General features: G+C 34.3%; 1 protein-coding gene across 2 annotated transcripts in view; it reads left to right on the top strand.

Moving 5' to 3' along the window:
• The window catches only part of VGLL3 (vestigial like family member 3), a 52,201-nt gene extending 33,103 nt beyond the window's left edge, over positions 1-19,098 (top strand). For both annotated transcript variants that reach the window (XM_070406027.1, XM_070406026.1), the window contains exon 4: positions 12,150-19,098. In XM_070406027.1, coding sequence (XP_070262128.1) covers positions 12,150-12,193 — 44 coding nt within the window. In that variant the 3' untranslated portion in view covers positions 12,194-19,098. The remainder of the gene's footprint in view (positions 1-12,149) is intronic.
• Positions 19,099-19,457: the final 359 nt, after the last annotated feature.

The raw sequence follows: 19,457 nt of genomic DNA, 5'->3' as shown, positions 1-19,457 counted from the left end.
GTTTCTAGTTTCTCTCAGGTGTTGAGGCATAAACTGAATTGTTTCTGAAGAGACTTTCCTACCAATGGGCTTGATATACCTGTGAATAGAATTATTCTTATAAGAAACCTGGAAAAATATGTTGAGAACTTAAAAGTTTGGTAATAGATAGGGAGCACTAAGCACCCAGGGGAAGATTGGAGTACATCAACTTCCTTCTTATCTGTGTTTTTCATAGGCACTTTGTGTCTGATGAAATCATAAAGTCAAATCACCTTAAGCGGTTTTCTGAATTCTTTATAGTATGGGGCCTGTAAACCACATTAAAAATTCTGACTTAATCTGAATATTTTAATCTGAATATTTTGTGAAAGGGCCCTTGTTTACAAATTATAAAATTATATTTTAATGAGATTTAAGTTGTAATTATTATTGCCCAAAATTGTTATATAGTGTTCACTTTAAAATAGGTGAATTAAACTATTTCAATGGTTAAGGTACTGATGATCAGTCCTACTCAATACTATGCAGATGCCTTACATGCTCTTCATTAGTAGAAACATGTATATTTTTGTTTTATCAAGTACAGGAAATAAAAAGCAAGGTGAAAAATAGCTATGTGCTAGAGCAGCAAATGGAAAGGAAGTTTCTCTCCAGGAAGGAGGGATGGACATCAAGTTACATCTTGCTTTTCCATCCAACCTATAAGTGGGCCATCTCACTAGATCCCATCTCAAGACCCATGCCTTCTTGGAGGTGGTCTGGTGCTGACAAGTGTAGGCAAAAAAGATTGTGATTGCATGAAAGTTCTCAGAATAACCATGATAAACTATTTTAACATCCCCTTTTAAAATGTTACTAATTGTTAAATGTTATTGAGGACAGTAAGGGAATGAAAAACATATAGCTTTATATCCAATAACCTCTCGGAAAAGTATTTCCCTCTCTGAATATGTATATCTGCAAAAAAGACTAAAAGAAACCAAGAGTTACCAACCTAAGAAATTTTAATATTTACTTCATATCATAATGCTCCCATTCCAAACTTTATAATGAGAAAGAGAAATAATCAGAGAGCCATAGTAGTAATTAACAGGATAGTATGATTTATATAAAAGATTAAAATACTAAGGCATTTTCACCCTAGAGAAGAGAAGATATCAAAGTAACATATATTGAAGGTAGCCAACTGAAAACAGTTTCCCTCCCATATCACCTCTTCTCATGGAGCATATATATTCGCTGTTGCAATTCTGAAGGTTATGGAGTTAGTGATTCATTGAAGTCTATCCTGACATTAACAGTGATTTTTATAAATGCTAGGGAAATAAGCAAATTGTCTCTAGTGGTGTTGTAAGATAGAATAGGCATAGAAGTTTACTTCTAATCATTTTGCTTCAGCAGGGAGACACATTAAATGGCATTTTATAGAAACCAACCCTAGGACTCTGATTTCTCAGTGGCAGTTGTGTTGTTCAATAAAGGTTTATAGATTTCTGGATACCTTGGGGGTATTATCTGAATTCAGATAGTTAAAATGTCACAAGGCAATAATAGCTGCTGATTGAAAAAAAATACTAATCAGAATGTTTACAAACGAATACTTTCTCTGGACTTTTAAAAAAGTGTATTATGATTTGGTTGCAATAAAGACTCTAGTACTTAACAACCAATTGCTTCACACTTTCACAAAACTTTTCTTCTCCTTCATGGACTTATGTCATAAGTCTATTTTTCACTGAGAGAAAAAAAATCACAAAAAGTGTGTTAAGATATTTATGCACTCCTGAATGGCATTAGTTGTACAGGGCACATGTCCAGAATGGCAATTTTGTGACCAGAAGGGTAATGGGAACCATCTTTGAGATGTATGCAAAACACCAGGCGATCCCAGCCAGAGAGTCAGCTTTGCATGAACAGGACCTGGATGGTGAATCAGAGGGGGAAATGCATTCCAGAGCACTGCTGTCAGTGCTGTCTCCATGGCTGGATTCTGCAGGACCTTAATGAAATTCCTCTGCGGTCCCGGAGCCGTGCCGATCTTGTCCAGGCTCTCTTCTGGGCCTTCATCCATAGAATGGTGCCATATGTCACACCGCCCAAAGCATGGGGTTTTCTCTCACGGATCCTCTTACCTTACAGGATGAGTGCAGAGGCTTTCTGAGAGGAATCTGCATGTTTTAGGATTTGCTTAATAATACAAATAACCACACATGCACATAAATGTGTGTGTGTGTGTGTGTGTGTGTGTGTGATCAATTTGAATCCCTGTTAAATACAATTTGCTTTAGGAATAATGCTATTTCTCATACATTGCTGGTAGAAAATTGAAAAGTTATAAGCTTTTTAAATACTAGAAAATGTATTACAATTTAAAGTACTCATAGACTTTGGTCCTGTGAGTCTATGCCACATAAATATAAGCAATGGCATATGAAGATATATGTACAAACTTGTTTATTGTGACAATGTTCACAGTAGCAAAATACTGGAATCACATGTCTGCCATGAAGAAGAGGTTCTATGAGTGAAATATGTTCTATGTGCTTTTAATGACTAAAAAAATAAAAGTTACAAAAGAACATACATATGCACTTCTTGTCAAAAATGGATGACAAGAAATCCTGGATGTATGTGAGTTTGTGTGGTGTGTGCATGTACATATAATTCAATGAAAGTAGGGAAAACTAGTTAGTCAACATGTGTTTCCTTTTAGGGCTGCAGGTATTGGGGTCACTAATTTGAATTTAAGGAGGAGAGGAGAAGAGTATATATATATATACATATATATATATATATATGTATGTATTTATGTATGTGTGTATATGAATATGTATGTGTGTGAACCAGAAACAGGTAGAGAAAAAGAGAGGAATAGATATTAATTTTATTAATAATTTACTCTCACCATCAAATCACTTAGGGGCCCATGAAAATGATTGCCAATATCAGGAACTTTGCAAGATGTAGAAATGTGTGTCCAGAGATATGTATCCGAAAAGCAGAGAACCAAAAAATAGATTCTGGGACCAATATCACCACTTAGCTATATTAGGTCGAATAGCTCTCATAACCTCTTCCTTAGATGCAAAATGAAAATGATATGTCCTTTGACACAACTGGGAAGGAGATATCAATGAACTAACACCCATACTTGTGTTTTCTAGATGTTGACACATGATGCAGAACTAAAGCTCTCATTATTCTTAATAAGTATGATGCATTTCAAACAAAAAAGGAGGTTCACACTGGGGATCATAATGACAAATGAATAATGGAGATGCTAGTTTTAAACACTTCTGCCACTTCCTGACTATATCTTTTGGAGTTAAATGTCCTAGTAGTGGTGTTTGCTGGTATTGGGCATACAATAAAAAAAAAGGGTGCTTTTTTTTTTATTGGGCACACAATTGGAGAGGTGGGATAAAGATAAAGATAAGGGTTTGAAGAGTTATTGGTATGTATAACTTCAAGACATTTTTAAACATAATTTTCTCTCTCTAGAACAAACACTGTGCCACATGGAATGAGAGGGTACTAAGAGAAAATACATCCTATCTCATTGTGCTTATGTGTTGCTGAAATGTTTATTCTTGTCACTCATGAAGATACAAGTGAAATTTTATGTGCAGAATAAGGACTTGGATCACTTATTGATTAAACTACCCACTGTGCATATAATTAAACTACCCACACTCTATTAATATTTGCTAATTTGTAAAGACTGTGAACTAAAAACAGATTCATTTTCTATTTGTGTATTAATTTTGTAAACAAGTTTTTATGTGTAGCTCTCTGAAATGTTTTCTTTTTGTTTTCTAAATTGCAAGCAATATTAGACAATGCCATCATCCTTAGATTGTTCTTAGATGAGTTGTCACCAAATAGCTGTGGTTGGGATTGGGATTTTTTTAAACTGTAATGTCTTCCCAAGAGAAACATATGTTGCTCACCTGAGAGGGGACCTATAGAGGCTGGAAGAAACTCCTGGGTAATTCTAGCACGACTCCAAGTAGAGAATCACTCAAAGATAAAAGGCTTGTTTCAGGGGTCAGCTTCTTTTGTATCAGCAAAGTATCTTTTCAATAATACTTTGATATTTCTCATATCACATATAAGGGTACATCTAAAAGAAACAGCTCAAAAGAAGAAATCTTTTTCAGAACTTGTCCCCAGACAATTTTACATTAGCTTTCAGACAGGCTGCAACGATTATACACAAAAATTCTATATGGCCTGTGGAATTTACAGATTCTCTTTATTCTCTTTCGGGCTGTCCAACTCTTCTCTTATTGTTCTATTTATCAACAATATAAGGTTTCACAAACAGTTGTCTGTGGCCAACATGTCCTGCATTCCTAGGCAAAAAGATGACCAAAAACAGTCTTGCAAGAGACCAATGAGAAGCAAAATAAGCTGTGTTTTTTTAAATATATATTATACAGCCTGACATACTGGAGATTTAACTTCATGATTTTTGTCAAACACAGTGTGTTATTATATATAATATGTATTTTCATAGCTGCTTTGTTTGAGCAGTATCAGATTATGCTTAGCATCCTCATAATCATTGAAGCTCTCTTTATGTTTTTTGGTGTGTTTTTTTGGATTAGATAGACTTTTCTGGAAAATGTCAGAGAGTAAGCTTGTGAAAAATTACTTATGTCAAGGTAGAATTTATATATATATATATATCTTTCCCAATATGTTTTGATTTAATGGAGAGATTGATTAATTAAACCAAATAGTCATAAAAACAGATTTGTATTTCTGCAGTTGTAAAGTAATTTTTTTAAATCTCATATCTTTAACTCATTAGTACTCACAGGTAAAGTGTTTACCCTGTCAGTGTTGTGTCCCTAATTATGGTTTTGTGGATAAGCAAGGAATCCCGATTAGCTCTTCCTCTGGTTGGATTATCTATTTTCTGGATCATAAAGCTGTCACTGCATAACCTAGAAACCTTTTTAAAGATGCATGTTTGGCTGCATTTGTTCTCCAACAGATGTCTGGATAGTTAGAATCTCTTGAGAGTACTATAACTTGTGGTTTCAGTTACAATAAGTGATCCAAGCATTTTTTGGATTTGCTCCTCTCCAGTTCTGGGAGAAAATCTGTAGAAGAAATTACAGAGGGTGTTCCATTTCACTCCTCCCCACTCTCTTTTCCCTTTATTCTTTGTCTCTGTCTTCAAAGTTTCTTTGTATCTGCTTTTGAAATTGAGGTCACTGGATTGGTGAGCAGTGTCTGCATTCCATATTGCACCTCCTGATCCCAAACTGCTTTTACCCAAGAGGTTTTCACACTGACATTAAAATTTTGAGCATGGTAAATTTCCACTATGATCAAAAACTATGTAACTCTGTGGTTTATATTTTATTTTATATTGTATGCAAGGTTCGTTTTTAAATGACTGATTCAGATTTGTACCTCCATATCCCAATGCTGAAAGTATTTGCCAGTTTCTCTTCCAGCAGGGCATTTTAACATGCACGTGTCTGAGGAATTGGATGTCGCTAAAGGCAAAGGCTGAAGATTCTGTGCTTGGGAGGGTTTGTGATTCTGGAGGGAGAAGGTTCTGAGAGGGCAGACAGACTGAGGTGCTCGCTGTCTGGGTCTGGGAAACAGGAGCAGTGGGAACACGTCGGCACTAACGGCTTGTCCCTGCAGTGTTTGCCTCAGTGTGCAGGTGCTGTGCTCCTCACAAAAACATCGTAAATGTTGGTCTAATGGTAACATCAGGCTCAGTGGGTTTTACATTTCTACTCCTTTAAATCTGAATTTAAAGACATTTTGACAAGTTCAGACAGTTTTCACCTCATTGCTTCTGACAGCACTACTGCATGGAGATTTAAAATCAATTCTAAATGTGCCTTGAGGAAACATCTTCATACACAGAAAAACCTCCCTCTGCTGATAAATGACTACACTGTCATATTTAGGAGTCTTTTACCATTGCTTTAGTGTATAAGAGATGTAATGATAAGAAGGTAATTGTAATTCAAGTGTCATAATATACTTAATCTCTTTTCAGGGGGTGTGCGGGGAGAGAGTAACCCAAGAACTTACATGCATAAGCATGGTGAAGGCCTCGGGGGTAACGGGGGCGAGATGGAGGGGGTCAATGAGGAATAAAAGGGGACATCTATAATACTTTCAACAATAAAAGTAAATTTTTTAAAAGTACATCTTATTTGAAATGACTTTAAAAGAACTGTTGTTCAACATTTAAATACTAAGTGTGGAGGTACTTAGTACTCATCAAACTGGCAAAAACATTTTTAATATATGAGAAAAAAGTTAATATGCTTAATATACAAAAATATTTAGAAATCTATGGGGAAATTACTTTCTTAGAAGCATAGAAAATTGGCCAAAGATAAAACACAGAGAAAGAAATGCCATAATCAAATTATGTTCAGCTTCACTAATGCTGGAAAAACTGCAAAATGAAACAATCAGATACTTTAATCTGTAATAATAATAATAAATAGGAAATAAATTATGATTGTACAGACTTCCTGAAACATTTAACACCAACAATGAAATATGCAAATGTAAGTGTACACAGTGCTTGGGTTCAGCAAGCACATTTTCAGAAATATCTTATCTACTAAAGCATTCACATAAGTAACATATTCACCTATTTGTAAGTGTATATATCTAAATGATGTAGATCTATAGAGAATTGTGTAATTTATGACATAGGATGCAATGGATACTGTACAGCCCCTCCACAGAGTTTATCTACATATTCTGACATTGAACGGCTTTCCAAGATAATATTGCTGGTGAAATAAGCATGTTGTAAGCACAGTATAAATAGAGGTGTGAGTACATCCAAAATATACTGAGCGAGTTGTTTGATGATGGGATATTATGTAGAACTTTTACTTTCTAAACACTTCATAACTTGATTTTCAAACAATAAATCTATGATGTTTTGAAATTAGAAAAAGAAAAAAGAATAAAGGGGGACTCCATGGTGGTTAAACACGATCTATTTTGATATGCACCTGAAATGAAATCAGAGCTCCCAAATTGGGTCGCTCTGTCTCTTAACTCCCCGCCCCCGCTCTTGAACATTAGAGTTAAGGTGCTACCTCCACATAGATCTTATTTGGAAATTCTTAACCAGCATTTAAACCGATTGTCCCAGGACTCAGACAAACAAATGTGGTTGTATGATCATTACCAGTGATAATTTTATAAAGTAGGAGAAAATAATATGACTGTCTCTAGCATCACTTTCTTTGTGATCATTTCTCATTGTGTCAGTGTTAGAGATCAGTGGTGAAGGTTGGATATTTTGATAAAGCATCAAATACAATGTTGTATATATTTATATTTATAATGAATATGGCATATCTTATTAAAGCAGAGATTCTTCTTGTGTTTTTTAATGTAAAAATAAGCTACCAACTTATCTAATAGTAAGCATTCTGATTTGAAAGGGTTTCTATACTCTAATTATCTATGAAATGAAAAGTTTATATTTATTTATTTAAGTATTTACTTTTAGGTCATAAAATATTCTAGCCACACTTCCAGGTTTTATGTTTCACTTTTTCTTCTCTTTATATCAATAGCATGTACCGCTAGTGTATGTTTACCACATTACTTTTATTATCTCCAGCAATAAAAGTAATTGAAAACATATTCTACTTATTTAAGTGTTGTTAAGCGATTATGCTTCCTTGGAAGTAAGACGTGCTTTTCTAATGGATGTGACTAGCAAACATTGCCTAAATCTCAGGTGCGTCAGAGTGTCACCTTTGCAGTAACCCAATTTATTACTTATTTCTACTCAATAGCAGAATATTTAACTGCACCAAGTATGAGTGAGTATTCTTAGCTCAATCCAATGATATCTCCATTGTGTTTAGTTTAAAACAATTTACCGGAGCTGGTCTGGCACTCAGTTGGTTGGTTACGGCATCATTCCAATATGCCAAAGTTGTGGGTTTGATTCTGGTCAGGGCACATAAAGAATCAATAATGAATGTGTAAATAAGTGGAACAACAAATCGATGTCTCTCTCTCTCTCTCTCTCTCTCTCATTAATCAATAAATAAAAGATTTTCCCATTTAGAGATAAAACCTCTTCTCAAAGTCTTCCCTCACTTTCTCCCTAGGGTTGTCTCTCTACTCCTAAAGTTAGTCACATTTCAAAAATTGTCCATTAAGAGGTTGCTATCAGATGTTTGGTCTTGTCATTTCAATCCTATCCTGGCCATTGTTTCCAAGCATATTCCCTCCCTGCGCTCTCCCTCTCCATGCATTCTCTGTACCAGGCTCCCCTGATAATGAACTATTTCACTTGAGTTCAGCCTCTTATGATCCTCCCAGATGCTCAGGTGGTGTGGCCCATGTCATTTCTCCTGCCATGGGGTGCCCACATTGTAGCTATGGAACATACCGGCAGACTCTGCATAATACTTCCTGAGCTAATGTATCCTTCTTGGAGAGCCCAGGAACAATTTAGGATCTAAGGAGGGGGAATTCTCCAGGCTTTTTATGCTTGCTATTTCTACTTCCTTATCCCTAGAGTCTTTTGCAAAAGTTGAATCTGTGAAGCTATTGCCTCCCCCTAAATCTCAGCTAGAAAATGAGTTGTGGTGCCTTATTCAACAGATTTTTCAAATTTTAAAGGGAGATCATATTATGATCTTTCTTGATCAAGACTTCTCTTCTATTGCTAATTATCTTAAATTTATTTTCTATGTTCATACTTTTTTCACGCTCTTCCTAGGTCTGGTTTTTCCCTTTTCTTTTGGTGGTCAGGTGGTGATGGTGACAGAAATGGAGGGAGGACCTGGGTCTGTGGGTTGACATTTTCTTTTCAGTTTTTCTTCTAACTGAGTCCCATACTCCCAACTCCAAAGCCAACGGTGTGATGTTTTTGTTTCCAGGTCCATTTCTTACGACAACCTCGTAGGCCAAATGGCTACCTCATGTCTTCAATGTTCACACTGAGGAAGTTTGGGGGGAAGTGGTTATCAATATCAAAAAACATTCCAGTTAATATGACATATCCTATTGCATTATTAAAGTACATAGTCTTCATTCGAAGTATAACAAGTACTAATCATTTACTACATCTTAGGAAAAACATTGCAGATGTATAGTTAAAAAAAATCACTAAGACTGCTATTTTGTTAATCCTGATATCAGTTCCCTTAAAGTGTTTCTAAACTGAAAAAATTATATAAAAATGCATTAGCAATTCCTTGAATTAATTTATGAAAGAATTTTGACTTGGGAAGTTAAGGAAGTATAAGCTACTGTCACAGCCTACAGCCTACGTAGTCCATACAGGAGACGCCAGGCTCTGACATCAGACCATCTCGTCTTCAATCCTAGCTCTACTGCTTGATAGTTGCATAACTTTTCTTAGTTCCAATTTTCTCATTTGTAAAATAGATACTATGATAGCATGGTGGGAGGCATTAAATGAAATATTTCATGTAAAGCACTTAGCACAGTGCCTGGCATATTCAGCCCTAAGAAAATGCTCATTAACATTATTTTTATGCTGTTTATCTTCCTTTCTACTGACAATCTCATTGACTAAATGATAAAGCAATTGTGGATTACAAGTATAGAAGATGAATATGGGTGATTTCAGATAGCCAGTGGGGAGATTTTAGGATATGTTATAAACTTATTTTATATTTTATATGGGTTTCAGTTAGGGAAGTGAGAAGGCAAAAAAAAAAAAAAAAAAAAAAAAGCCTGAATAGGAACAAAATCATAGCAGTGGGTTTTGTGTTCTGGTAAACAATTAAGGGAAATCCTAAATATATGTAGATAACATAAGGATGATAAGCTAATGATATATGGAGACCACATAAAGTTCATGCGGATTAATGATTTTGTCCTCTTTAACCCTTATTGGGAAAACTAAGTGTACTGAATGGCTTTTTAATGTCCTGATCTACCCTCATCAACTGTATAACAAGAAAAATTATAGCCACACTTCTCTGTTGCAACTGATTAGTAGTAGGCTCTGGTGCTTGTGGCTCATTTCTTGTGCTTTGCTTATGCCAGTTTTGAAATTTACAGGTATGACTATCTGGCCATTAAAGGAAAGGTTTGATTTATGTGCCTTCACCACACTAGATATTTAATGCATTTCAGGTCATAGATGAATTGAATTGATTTTTTTTCAAGATAATGCAAAGACTTGACAACAACAAAAAAATTGAAGAGATGAAGTTATAATGAGAGAATGCCTTCTGTTATTCTGGTTGGAAAATGTAGGGCTATGTTAAGTAATTCAATTCTTGTCCACAGAAAAAGGCTAACATGATTTTGAAGGAGTCGTATGTCTTTGCAAAGCAAACGAGGGATTGCCTTTATTTAAAGGGGAAAAAAGACACTCAAACCACTTGATGATTCCAACACTATTCATGACTTGCGGTGCTGACATTCTATAGATTGATGGAGTCTTCAAGTGTGGAAATACTGAGTCATACAGAAGATGAGACGTTTTAATAATGAAAAAAATATTTATGCAGTCAGCAGATTGTCAGTTAAGGTGGTTTAGATTATAAGAGTCACCCAACAGAGACTATGGTATGTTGTAAATTATTCTAACCACACAATCATTTGAAAATGAGTAAAGCAAACAGAGTGAATTGGTATACCCCAAATCCTTTTATCTCCTTTCTCCCCTCATTCTCCTCTTGATCCTCCTATTCTTCCTTTGAAATGGGGGGAGGTGAAGGGGGCTGTAGACTCTGTATCTAAACATAATCTATATACACATGAGAAAAAATAAGATGGGACTAAACTTTCTTCAGGAAGTGTTGTTTTTCCCCAATACACAAATGCTACAGAACTCAGATAGTGACTTGTGGTTCTGTGAGTTGCTTGTTTCCATTTTTTCTCTTCCTTCATGTAGTTTGTTTTGAGACTGTCTTAATGTCTCCCATCAATGACTAGCTAACTGTATCCATTTTGTACTGATACCCACTGTTTTATAAAATTCTTTGACAAGTTGGAAGGACAAGAAATGAAATCCCTGCATCTGGTTTAGTAACAATTGCAGTTGAAAGCCATACTGGTTCATTTAACCGTTCTATTGCTGACATCCAGCCCAGACTTCAGCAGTTTTAGACCTAGGATCAAGAAGCTAGCCTGTGATCCCAGCACCCACAAAACAGCAATCAGGCTGCGTTCTATCCCTTATGTAATAGCCTTAACTTCATGTTTTGGTATTTGGTTTTAAAAAAATTCAGCGCAACCATTATTCTGGATCTTTACTCTTCCAAATATTTATGCCCCAGGACAAAAATAATGGAAACTGAAGGAGTTATACTAATTGCCATATCAGAAATTAGTCAATTGACTCTATGAGTACTAAATCAGAGTTACATTTTTGTTTCACTTACTGTTTGATAAACTTTTGCTATGAGTTGGAATTCATACATGTTCACATATTTTCCTTTTGTCACTAATTCTTTTAAATTTACCTGCAAATTTTATTTTCTTTCTATGAAGTTTGGATTTTTGTAAGCCATCTTAACTACTTTCTGGAGGGAAATGTGCTAAAAATAAGGACATTTATAAATAGAATATAGGTTCATGCTATTAGCTGGGAACTGACTATATCTATTTTGCTGACAATACTAGATTCAGTTTTTAACCCTAATTGCTCACCATAATTTATAGCAATCCCACAGTGGAATACATTTCAAAATAACACTAGAATTTATTTACTATTTTAGTCCAAAAAGTATGATTTTTGTTACTCTAAGGTATTACAGTATTAACTGAAGTGCTGTCTAAATATCCCAAAGATTTGTTACATCATTTCCCCCCCAATATCAGCTCCCTTTGAAATTAGAAATAATATGGTTTATTTTATTGTTTTATTCACTCATTTTATTAGGAAATAAATGTTTTATTAGGAAATAAAAAACACACTGAAGAATTTGTACTGTCCAAATAGCACTACTGTCTGGTCAAGAGTTTTTGTCACCTGTTGGTTAATATTTTTAAAACTATGAGCTCAAGCACTGAATTTCCTTAGAGATCAGGTGTTCTGACCTCACAGCCAAGATTGTCTTTTTGGTTTCTGTATCTCATGCATTGTAGATTATGCCTATTCTTTTAGTGTGCCATATATTAATGCTTTTCATTGCTCTCATTGTCACTTTTTCTAGGTCTACAGCACCAAGACAAGAGCAAGGAATCACCATGGTACTGAAACGCACAGTATTAATAAGTCAGATTGGAGCATGAATCCTCGGGCCCACTGGGAATAGATGCTGCCAGGATTTTCCATTCTGCGATTGGACGCAATAGACATGGAAGGAGAAGAGGAGTGTCAACCAGCTGACTTTGCATTGGAGCCTTTTCTTGAGAAAGCAGAGTGGGTCCTAGACATTGAAGAAAAGCATTTTTGTTTATTTTTCCCCTCATCTGAGCCTTTGCCAACTGTGCAACTCTTTTTATTTTATTTTATTTTATTTGTTGTTTTTTTTTATCTCAATACATGGTTTAATTTTTGTTTCATTTTGATTTTTTTTTTAACCAACCACCTTGTCAGGAAAAGATGAATCACAAATGAATATGCTCATTCTTTCAGGAATAAAATTTTATAGCTCTATGTGCATCTATTTTTGTAGAAATACAGAAAGTTTGATTTAGCATTGATGGGCTATTTTTGAGGGATGTATTTTTTTTAATATTGTAAAAATTGTTAAGTTCTGTTTAAAGAACTTGCACTCAGAGAAGCACTGGCAAAAAAAAAAAAATGTTTAAAATGCTTGTCTTTTAAGATGTCTGTGATATGCTCTGTGCTTTCTAGGTTACCTCAAGTGTCTGATAGTTTATCCCTTTTTACAAAAGTAACACCGTAGCCAAGCCGATGTAGTGTTGTATCACATTAAATCTCAGTGAAGATTGAATTCTATGCTACCTTACTTTGCTTTGAGTAATATGTATAGCTTGAAAAGGAAGTTTTTTAATGAACACACTAAAGAAAGAATATTTGATTACTTTGATTTCTCCCAATTAGTACTTGTAGCTTGATTTAAAAAGTTTTACATAAACTGCAATCAGATGAAGAGTTTGCATAGAATATGTAATTCTCTTTCTAGTCCATCTGAGTTTGATAAATGGAACCTGAGGTTATATCCAACTACTGGGAAAAAGTGCATTTAATCATGCTACCTTGGAGTGCCAGTGACTTATTTTCTCATTCTTAATTCATGGCAATTTTTAAGTCATATATTAAGTGGAGTTCTTTTCCTAAACACAGTTTGAAGGGATACTATTTGGGAAACTACTAGACATATTACAAAGCCTTTAATTCAATGACTCTTTCTGATCATGTTACCTATCATTGTGAATTGAAAACTAATGTAGTGTATGTGCAATATTTTAAACATAGGCTTTTGCAAGTGTTTTTTTTTTTTTTAAATCTGGGTTTAGGTGATTTAATTCTTTATAAGAAAGACACTTAGAGCAAAATGAAATTTCAATTTGAATTTATACCACATTTACTGAAATTGGGTTTACAATTTGATAATTTGTTATTTAAAATTTATTTTTGAAAACCCCAATTCAAATTGATTGGCCATCAGAATGTAAATAAGGGTAAGTTGGAATTATCAAGACCCTTCTAGAAAAAGTTTATGAAAGTAGCAGTTAATGATAGTTTAAGGACTTTTCATGCAAAGTCCATTCTTTTTTCCAGGTCTTTTCAGAGATGGGTCATGTTAAAAAGTTAATGTTGTAGAGAAGTTTTTTGTTTGGTAAAAAAAAAAAATCTCAAATTTTTTCCATCCCTGTCTTCACCCATGTGAAATACAATATTTAGTGAAAGACCACTTTTCATCTTAAAGTGTGTATATTATGTATGTGAACATTTTAGATATAAGAACAACAAAACCTCTGCTTAGCTAGGCAGAGTTCTCACAGATAATTTTCAAATATGTCCCTTAGCTGTGTTTCATGTACTAGTTTTCTTTCCTGGAGCATCTCATGAGGTATACACTGTCTTGTGGTATTCTTATCACTCCATCCATTGCTTTTTCTTAGCCAGACTCTCCTTAGCACAATATGCATTGGTACCTAATGTGAGGTCCAAACTTAAGGTATCTTCCACTTACTAATGACATGAACTTAGATTTTTAGGGCCTGGCTTAGTTAAATGATCTACATTTTGATTTACAATTTGATATATTACAGTTGTTAGTAATTTTGCCAAAATCTGTGGAGCACAGAGTTGAATGTATCTATAAAATTGGTTTCATTTGTGTCCTCCTGAGTTTTCAAAGACAAATATTTGGTATTCCCATGGGAAGACTCACTGGGGATTATTTATTTTTCTCTTCTTCCCTTGGAACCTATTAACTTCCTTTTCAGTGTCTCTGAGAATGGTATGGTATACCAACTCATCTAAATCATTCAATTGGATTTTCCCAGTTCAGAGAAGAAAAGTATTAACTTTCTGCTCTTTTCCTTATTCTCCACTGAATTGAATTGAAGGAGAGAGAGCAATTAGATAGCTTCACTCTAACTTGAGACTGTGTTCTGTGTCACTCCTGGCAACCATAGGATAAAATATTCCTTGGCTCTGGGGGCCTAAGAAAAGTTGGGGACCTAAATTCTGCTGTACACGGGAAAGATTTGTAAGTGAGAAGGGGCCTAGGTGGTGTTGGCACAGCAAGGATTAGATTTTTGCATATGCAAGGAGTGGATCCAATCTAAGTGAAAAAAGATTGAGTGCATGTCTACAATTGTCTGGCACCCTTTACTATGATCACATTATCATTACTTAAGCTTTCTAAAAATCTGTGAACTAGCCCCTAGAAAATGATCTGATTTAGTTGACATCTAGTTTATTCTTCCACCTAAACTATCATGAGCTAAGGAACAACATAATAGTGACAAGTCGATCCTAACAGGTTATCGGTCCCTCATTGTTTATTTGAAAAGAGTGCTAAACTTTTAAAAAATCAGTGTTTCTTCTTAAGAAGGTTAACCATCCACTCCTCTATTTTTTCTTCTTTCTCATTCCTCTTAAAATTACAATATTATTTTAAGGAAAAGTGGCCAGGATTGTTTTGAATTTTGCAAATGAGAACTAGTGGATGACAAATGATTGAGGAATTAATTTCTTTAACTTTATAAGAAACTTTAAAAACAACACATCCCAGGCATTGGATTAAATGTGCCATTGAGGAACTCATTCATTATACACATAGAATTTGCCCATTCTTACTCTAAGTGAGACCTATAGAATACATGACAGAATCTATCTCACTTTTACATTTACTGTCTGGTTTAATGTTACATTTGTAATTTAAAGGGGCAATCAGAAACTATATTTCAAGAAACTGCATCCTATTTCTTACTGAGTGTCCCTTTGTTAGATAATATTTGCTGAATTAAGTCAATGGGGCAGTGGCATTAACTGTAGAAAAGGAAAGAATTTATGTTAGCGTTCTGATGGGGATATGAATTGAGAAGTAGAATGAATTAATGGAAAAGTGCATTGTGTTGGGCATTGGGTCATTCTCTGAATTCTGGCTTAACCACAATTAGATATATGTGATTTGGGGGTTTATTTATCTCATGAGTAAAGTGGGATAATAATACCTACTGGCAGGCTGTGAAGGTTGAAAATCATATATATGTATATAAAATCCATCATCAGCTCATAGTAGATCTTCAGTAAATAACAGCTCACTCATGTCTATCAGTTGAGAAAGTAGGTCATAAAACTGAGCTCCCAAATGTCCTCTCTCTTTACTTCCCATACCCATTTCTGCAGCAGTAGATATATCACTGTGCTTTTCCATAACAAATTAATGCAAGAGAATCTTTGCCTTCTAGGTGTTGAAGATAAAATGTAAAATTCTTAATTATCTCTAATATTTGAGTGTACCATTTATGAAGGAAAATAACCTCTTAGTGGTATCTAGGTTCAACTCTGAGTTTTCTTACTTATTTCAACATTGGATTCATCTAGGACCCTGTGTATTATTTTCTCCAAAATTAAGGCAACAGGTTTATTAAATCACCAAAGTTATTGTTTTTCAGTTATATTTGGGGCTTCCTTAGCACCTAGAATAAAAACATCTTTTTTGAAGTTATTCATTTTTTTTCTACTTGCTATGGAGGAAAAACTGCAAAATACGGTGGAAAAAAATTGTCTGCATGTGAAAGGGAGAAAAAAAGAAAAAAACAGAACCCTTTAAGATCTCAGTCAGCAGATTTACTCTGCTTGAGAAAAAAAGAAACAACTTTATTGGAAGCAGATGTTGACACTGTGTCGGTTATTGAAGATGGAAAGAGTTCAGTTGAACCATTGCAGTTACAAAGGAGTATTGATGGCAGTTAGAATTCCTGTGATTGATCACCTTCACAACAGACAGAAGGACAGCAGAAAGCAGAAACTTTGAGACCAAGACTGTAACCAGCCTGCCAATTTTAATATGCAGGACCTAAGGATGCAGTTTTGTTTTGTTTTATTCTTTCATCCAGGATAAAAGACACATCTGTGAGAAAATGTAAGCCTTGTTTGAGAGAGAAATTAAAATGTAGTTCCTAAAATCTTGGCCCAAGAACACTTTAGTATTAAAGCATTAAAACAATTATTGAAGTTGTTTTAGAAAAATTAGGTTAAAGTTTTTGATCAGTGATGTATATTGTAAGTGAATCTGTAAACTACACAAAGGTGGATGACTCTGGAGATTGGGGTACGGGTGGGGCCTGCAAGGAGACCTGAGTCTAAATAGCCTCAAAATGTTAATTACCTTAGGAACTTGGTCACAGAACAGACTTTCAGAATTTTTCTGTAGGTTTTTCTTTCTTTTAGTGCTCTCTGGGAATATTACGTATACACTTTTCCAAAGTATAGAAATAGTCATTATTATTAAACTATCATACTTTCCTTATTTCTTTTATTGTCCATTGTGCTTTTTTTTGTTGGTGTGAAAATATTCTTATAGTTTCAAATAATTGATCAAACTATTTATCTTGAAATTGCAAATGAATTTAGTCCAATAAATTTATCTATCACCCTTTTAAAATTCCAAGAAATAGTAAGTGTAATTTGCCAATTTCATTGTATAAGTAAACAATGACACTTTCTAGAAAAGTGCAGGTCACCATCAATTAGCTTTCTTTCAAACTGTTTCTGGACTACTAAATTTTGATTTAAGAATAATTCTTTTACTATACAAGATTCTTTATTTAGCATTTTTGGTATATGCATAAGATGTGAACTTTTAAAATGATATCTCTTTATACTAATAGAGATGTGCATTTTTTCCTATGCTGTGGCAAGGGCAAAAATTAATGATTATTTACATACTTGATTTAATTTCTTAGGCTATTTACAATCTTGGATATTATATTTGATTTTAAAATACTATTCCATATATTTTAACGGATTAACAACATAGGGAAGGATTTTCATGTGAATTATTTGTATCATTTTAAAGTGCATATATTGAAAGGAAAACACAGATTTAATTTTGTTTTCATCATATAAATCTAAGATGTACTTTTGTAAAAAAATACATAGTGTGTTAAACTTATATTTGTTACTTGGTTAGGTAAACTGAAAATTAATGCTAGAAATATCTCACAATCTTGAAATACAGTCAAATTCCAGATTTGTTAGTTTTATGAGCAAATTTTTGCCATCTTAATTTTACATTTCCAGAAAGATAAATGAATCTTAGCTATATTGTCATTCTTAATTTACAAAAATAGATGTAATTCATAAAATTTTTGGCTTTAAAACTAATTATAAAATCATATTTCCCCCCTGTTTTTCTTGGGGTTGGGGAAAGAGGCATTTTCATATTTCTATTCACTTTTCAAATGCAGGTCTCATAACTATGTGTTGATGATATAAGATAATGGAGGACTTTGTAATAAAAATAAATGACTTCAATTTGTTCAATAAATAATTTAATGTGAACTTAATGTTTATATTTAATGTAGCATTTTGGTTTAATTTGTATTTCTTGACTCTTAACTAAAGCTCTCTGTTTTCTTTTTATTTAAGCAACTTGTAAATATCTTTGGAAATTAAAACATCATAGGGGTTTTTTAAATGAGATTTAGTTAATTTTTAGAGCCAAGAAATGTATGTTACAGGGAGAAATAGGTTATAAAACAATTGTTAATAATGGACGAGCAAGTGAAATGGGCTGTATTACATAACTGAGGGAAGCTTATGAATCTTTTAATACAATATTTCTAAAGTTATAGATAGACTCTTTGGGAGAGAGACATTTATTTTATTTTATTTTTTTGCATTTGTTGATACAGATGAGCAGTATGGAAAAAGAAACCAAACTTTCCCAACAATTCTTTGAAATGCACCAAGAAGGAAGTCCAAGACCTGATATTTTTAAAGGAAGCTAGAATTTCCCTACCTGGGACTTCTATTTCCTTATTAACTGAATCTGTAACGTGATAGTGCCAAGTCTGAAAATCAGTATTGAAATCAGTAGTGCCTCCAGCATTACAGGTGAAATAACTTGGCACAGGCTTTTTAACAGTCTGCATATCTTTAGACCAGACTAGTGTCATAAGTTTTCTATGGATGCTGTAAAAATTACCACAAATTCAATGGCTTCAAACAGCACAAATGTATTATCTTACGGCTCTGTAGGTCAGACATTTGGCCCTGGCCTCAGTGGGCTAAAATCAAAGTGTCAGCTGCATTCCTGGATACTCCAAGGCAGAATCTGTTTCAGTGCTGTTTTCAGGATCTCCAGTCCTTGGCTAATGGCCCCCTTCCTCCATCTCCAAAGCCAGCAATTTCTGGTCAAGTCTTTCTAATATGGCATCGCTCTGACCCTCTTTTGCCTCCCTCTTACACACTTACGGACTTTTGTAATTACATTGGCTTTACCTGGATAATCCTGGATAATCTCCCATTTCCGAGTCCTTGATTTAATTCCACCGGCAAAGTCCTTAAATGTTAGGCAACATGTTTACAGATTTCAATAATTTTTTTTCATCAGCTTTGTAGTGTGAGGGAATTTACTGTATCACTGAAACTAGCAAGGCTTGTTCCATGTTTTCAAAGGTCATTTGTGCAAGATTCATCTTCAATTAAATAATTGCATATGAAGGAAATTCCTGTTGCTCTCTTAAACGTCTCACGTGGTTATTACAGTACCTTGGGATCCAAAGGGTTATGTGGTATTTATTTCAGACAGGCACTCACGGGGGTGGGGACAGGACATCTGGTGCAGATTCTTCCTAGCTGAAGTGTGTTTTCTTTGGGGACAATCACTACCATTTAATTGTTTTGCTTCCTTTTTTGGGAACATATGCCCATTCTGTGATGTTCTAAGTCTCCAAGCATCTCATTTGACTTGCTTATACACATTTGACTAAATATCTATATATATGACCACATTAACGTGGTAAAGCTTTTGTATTTCTGTCTAGATTGAATCATTGCATCTGTTATCAGTTAAGCAGTGGAAAAA

Source organism: Myotis yumanensis, unplaced genomic scaffold, assembly GCF_028538775.1.
Source record: "Myotis yumanensis isolate MYYU_CA2020_CCGP unplaced genomic scaffold, mMyoYum1.0.hap1 SCAF_2, whole genome shotgun sequence".
Classification (NCBI taxonomy): domain Eukaryota; kingdom Metazoa; phylum Chordata; class Mammalia; order Chiroptera; family Vespertilionidae; genus Myotis; species Myotis yumanensis.
Note: the sequence above shows the minus strand (reverse complement) of the source record. Positions and strands in the feature narration are given on the sequence as shown.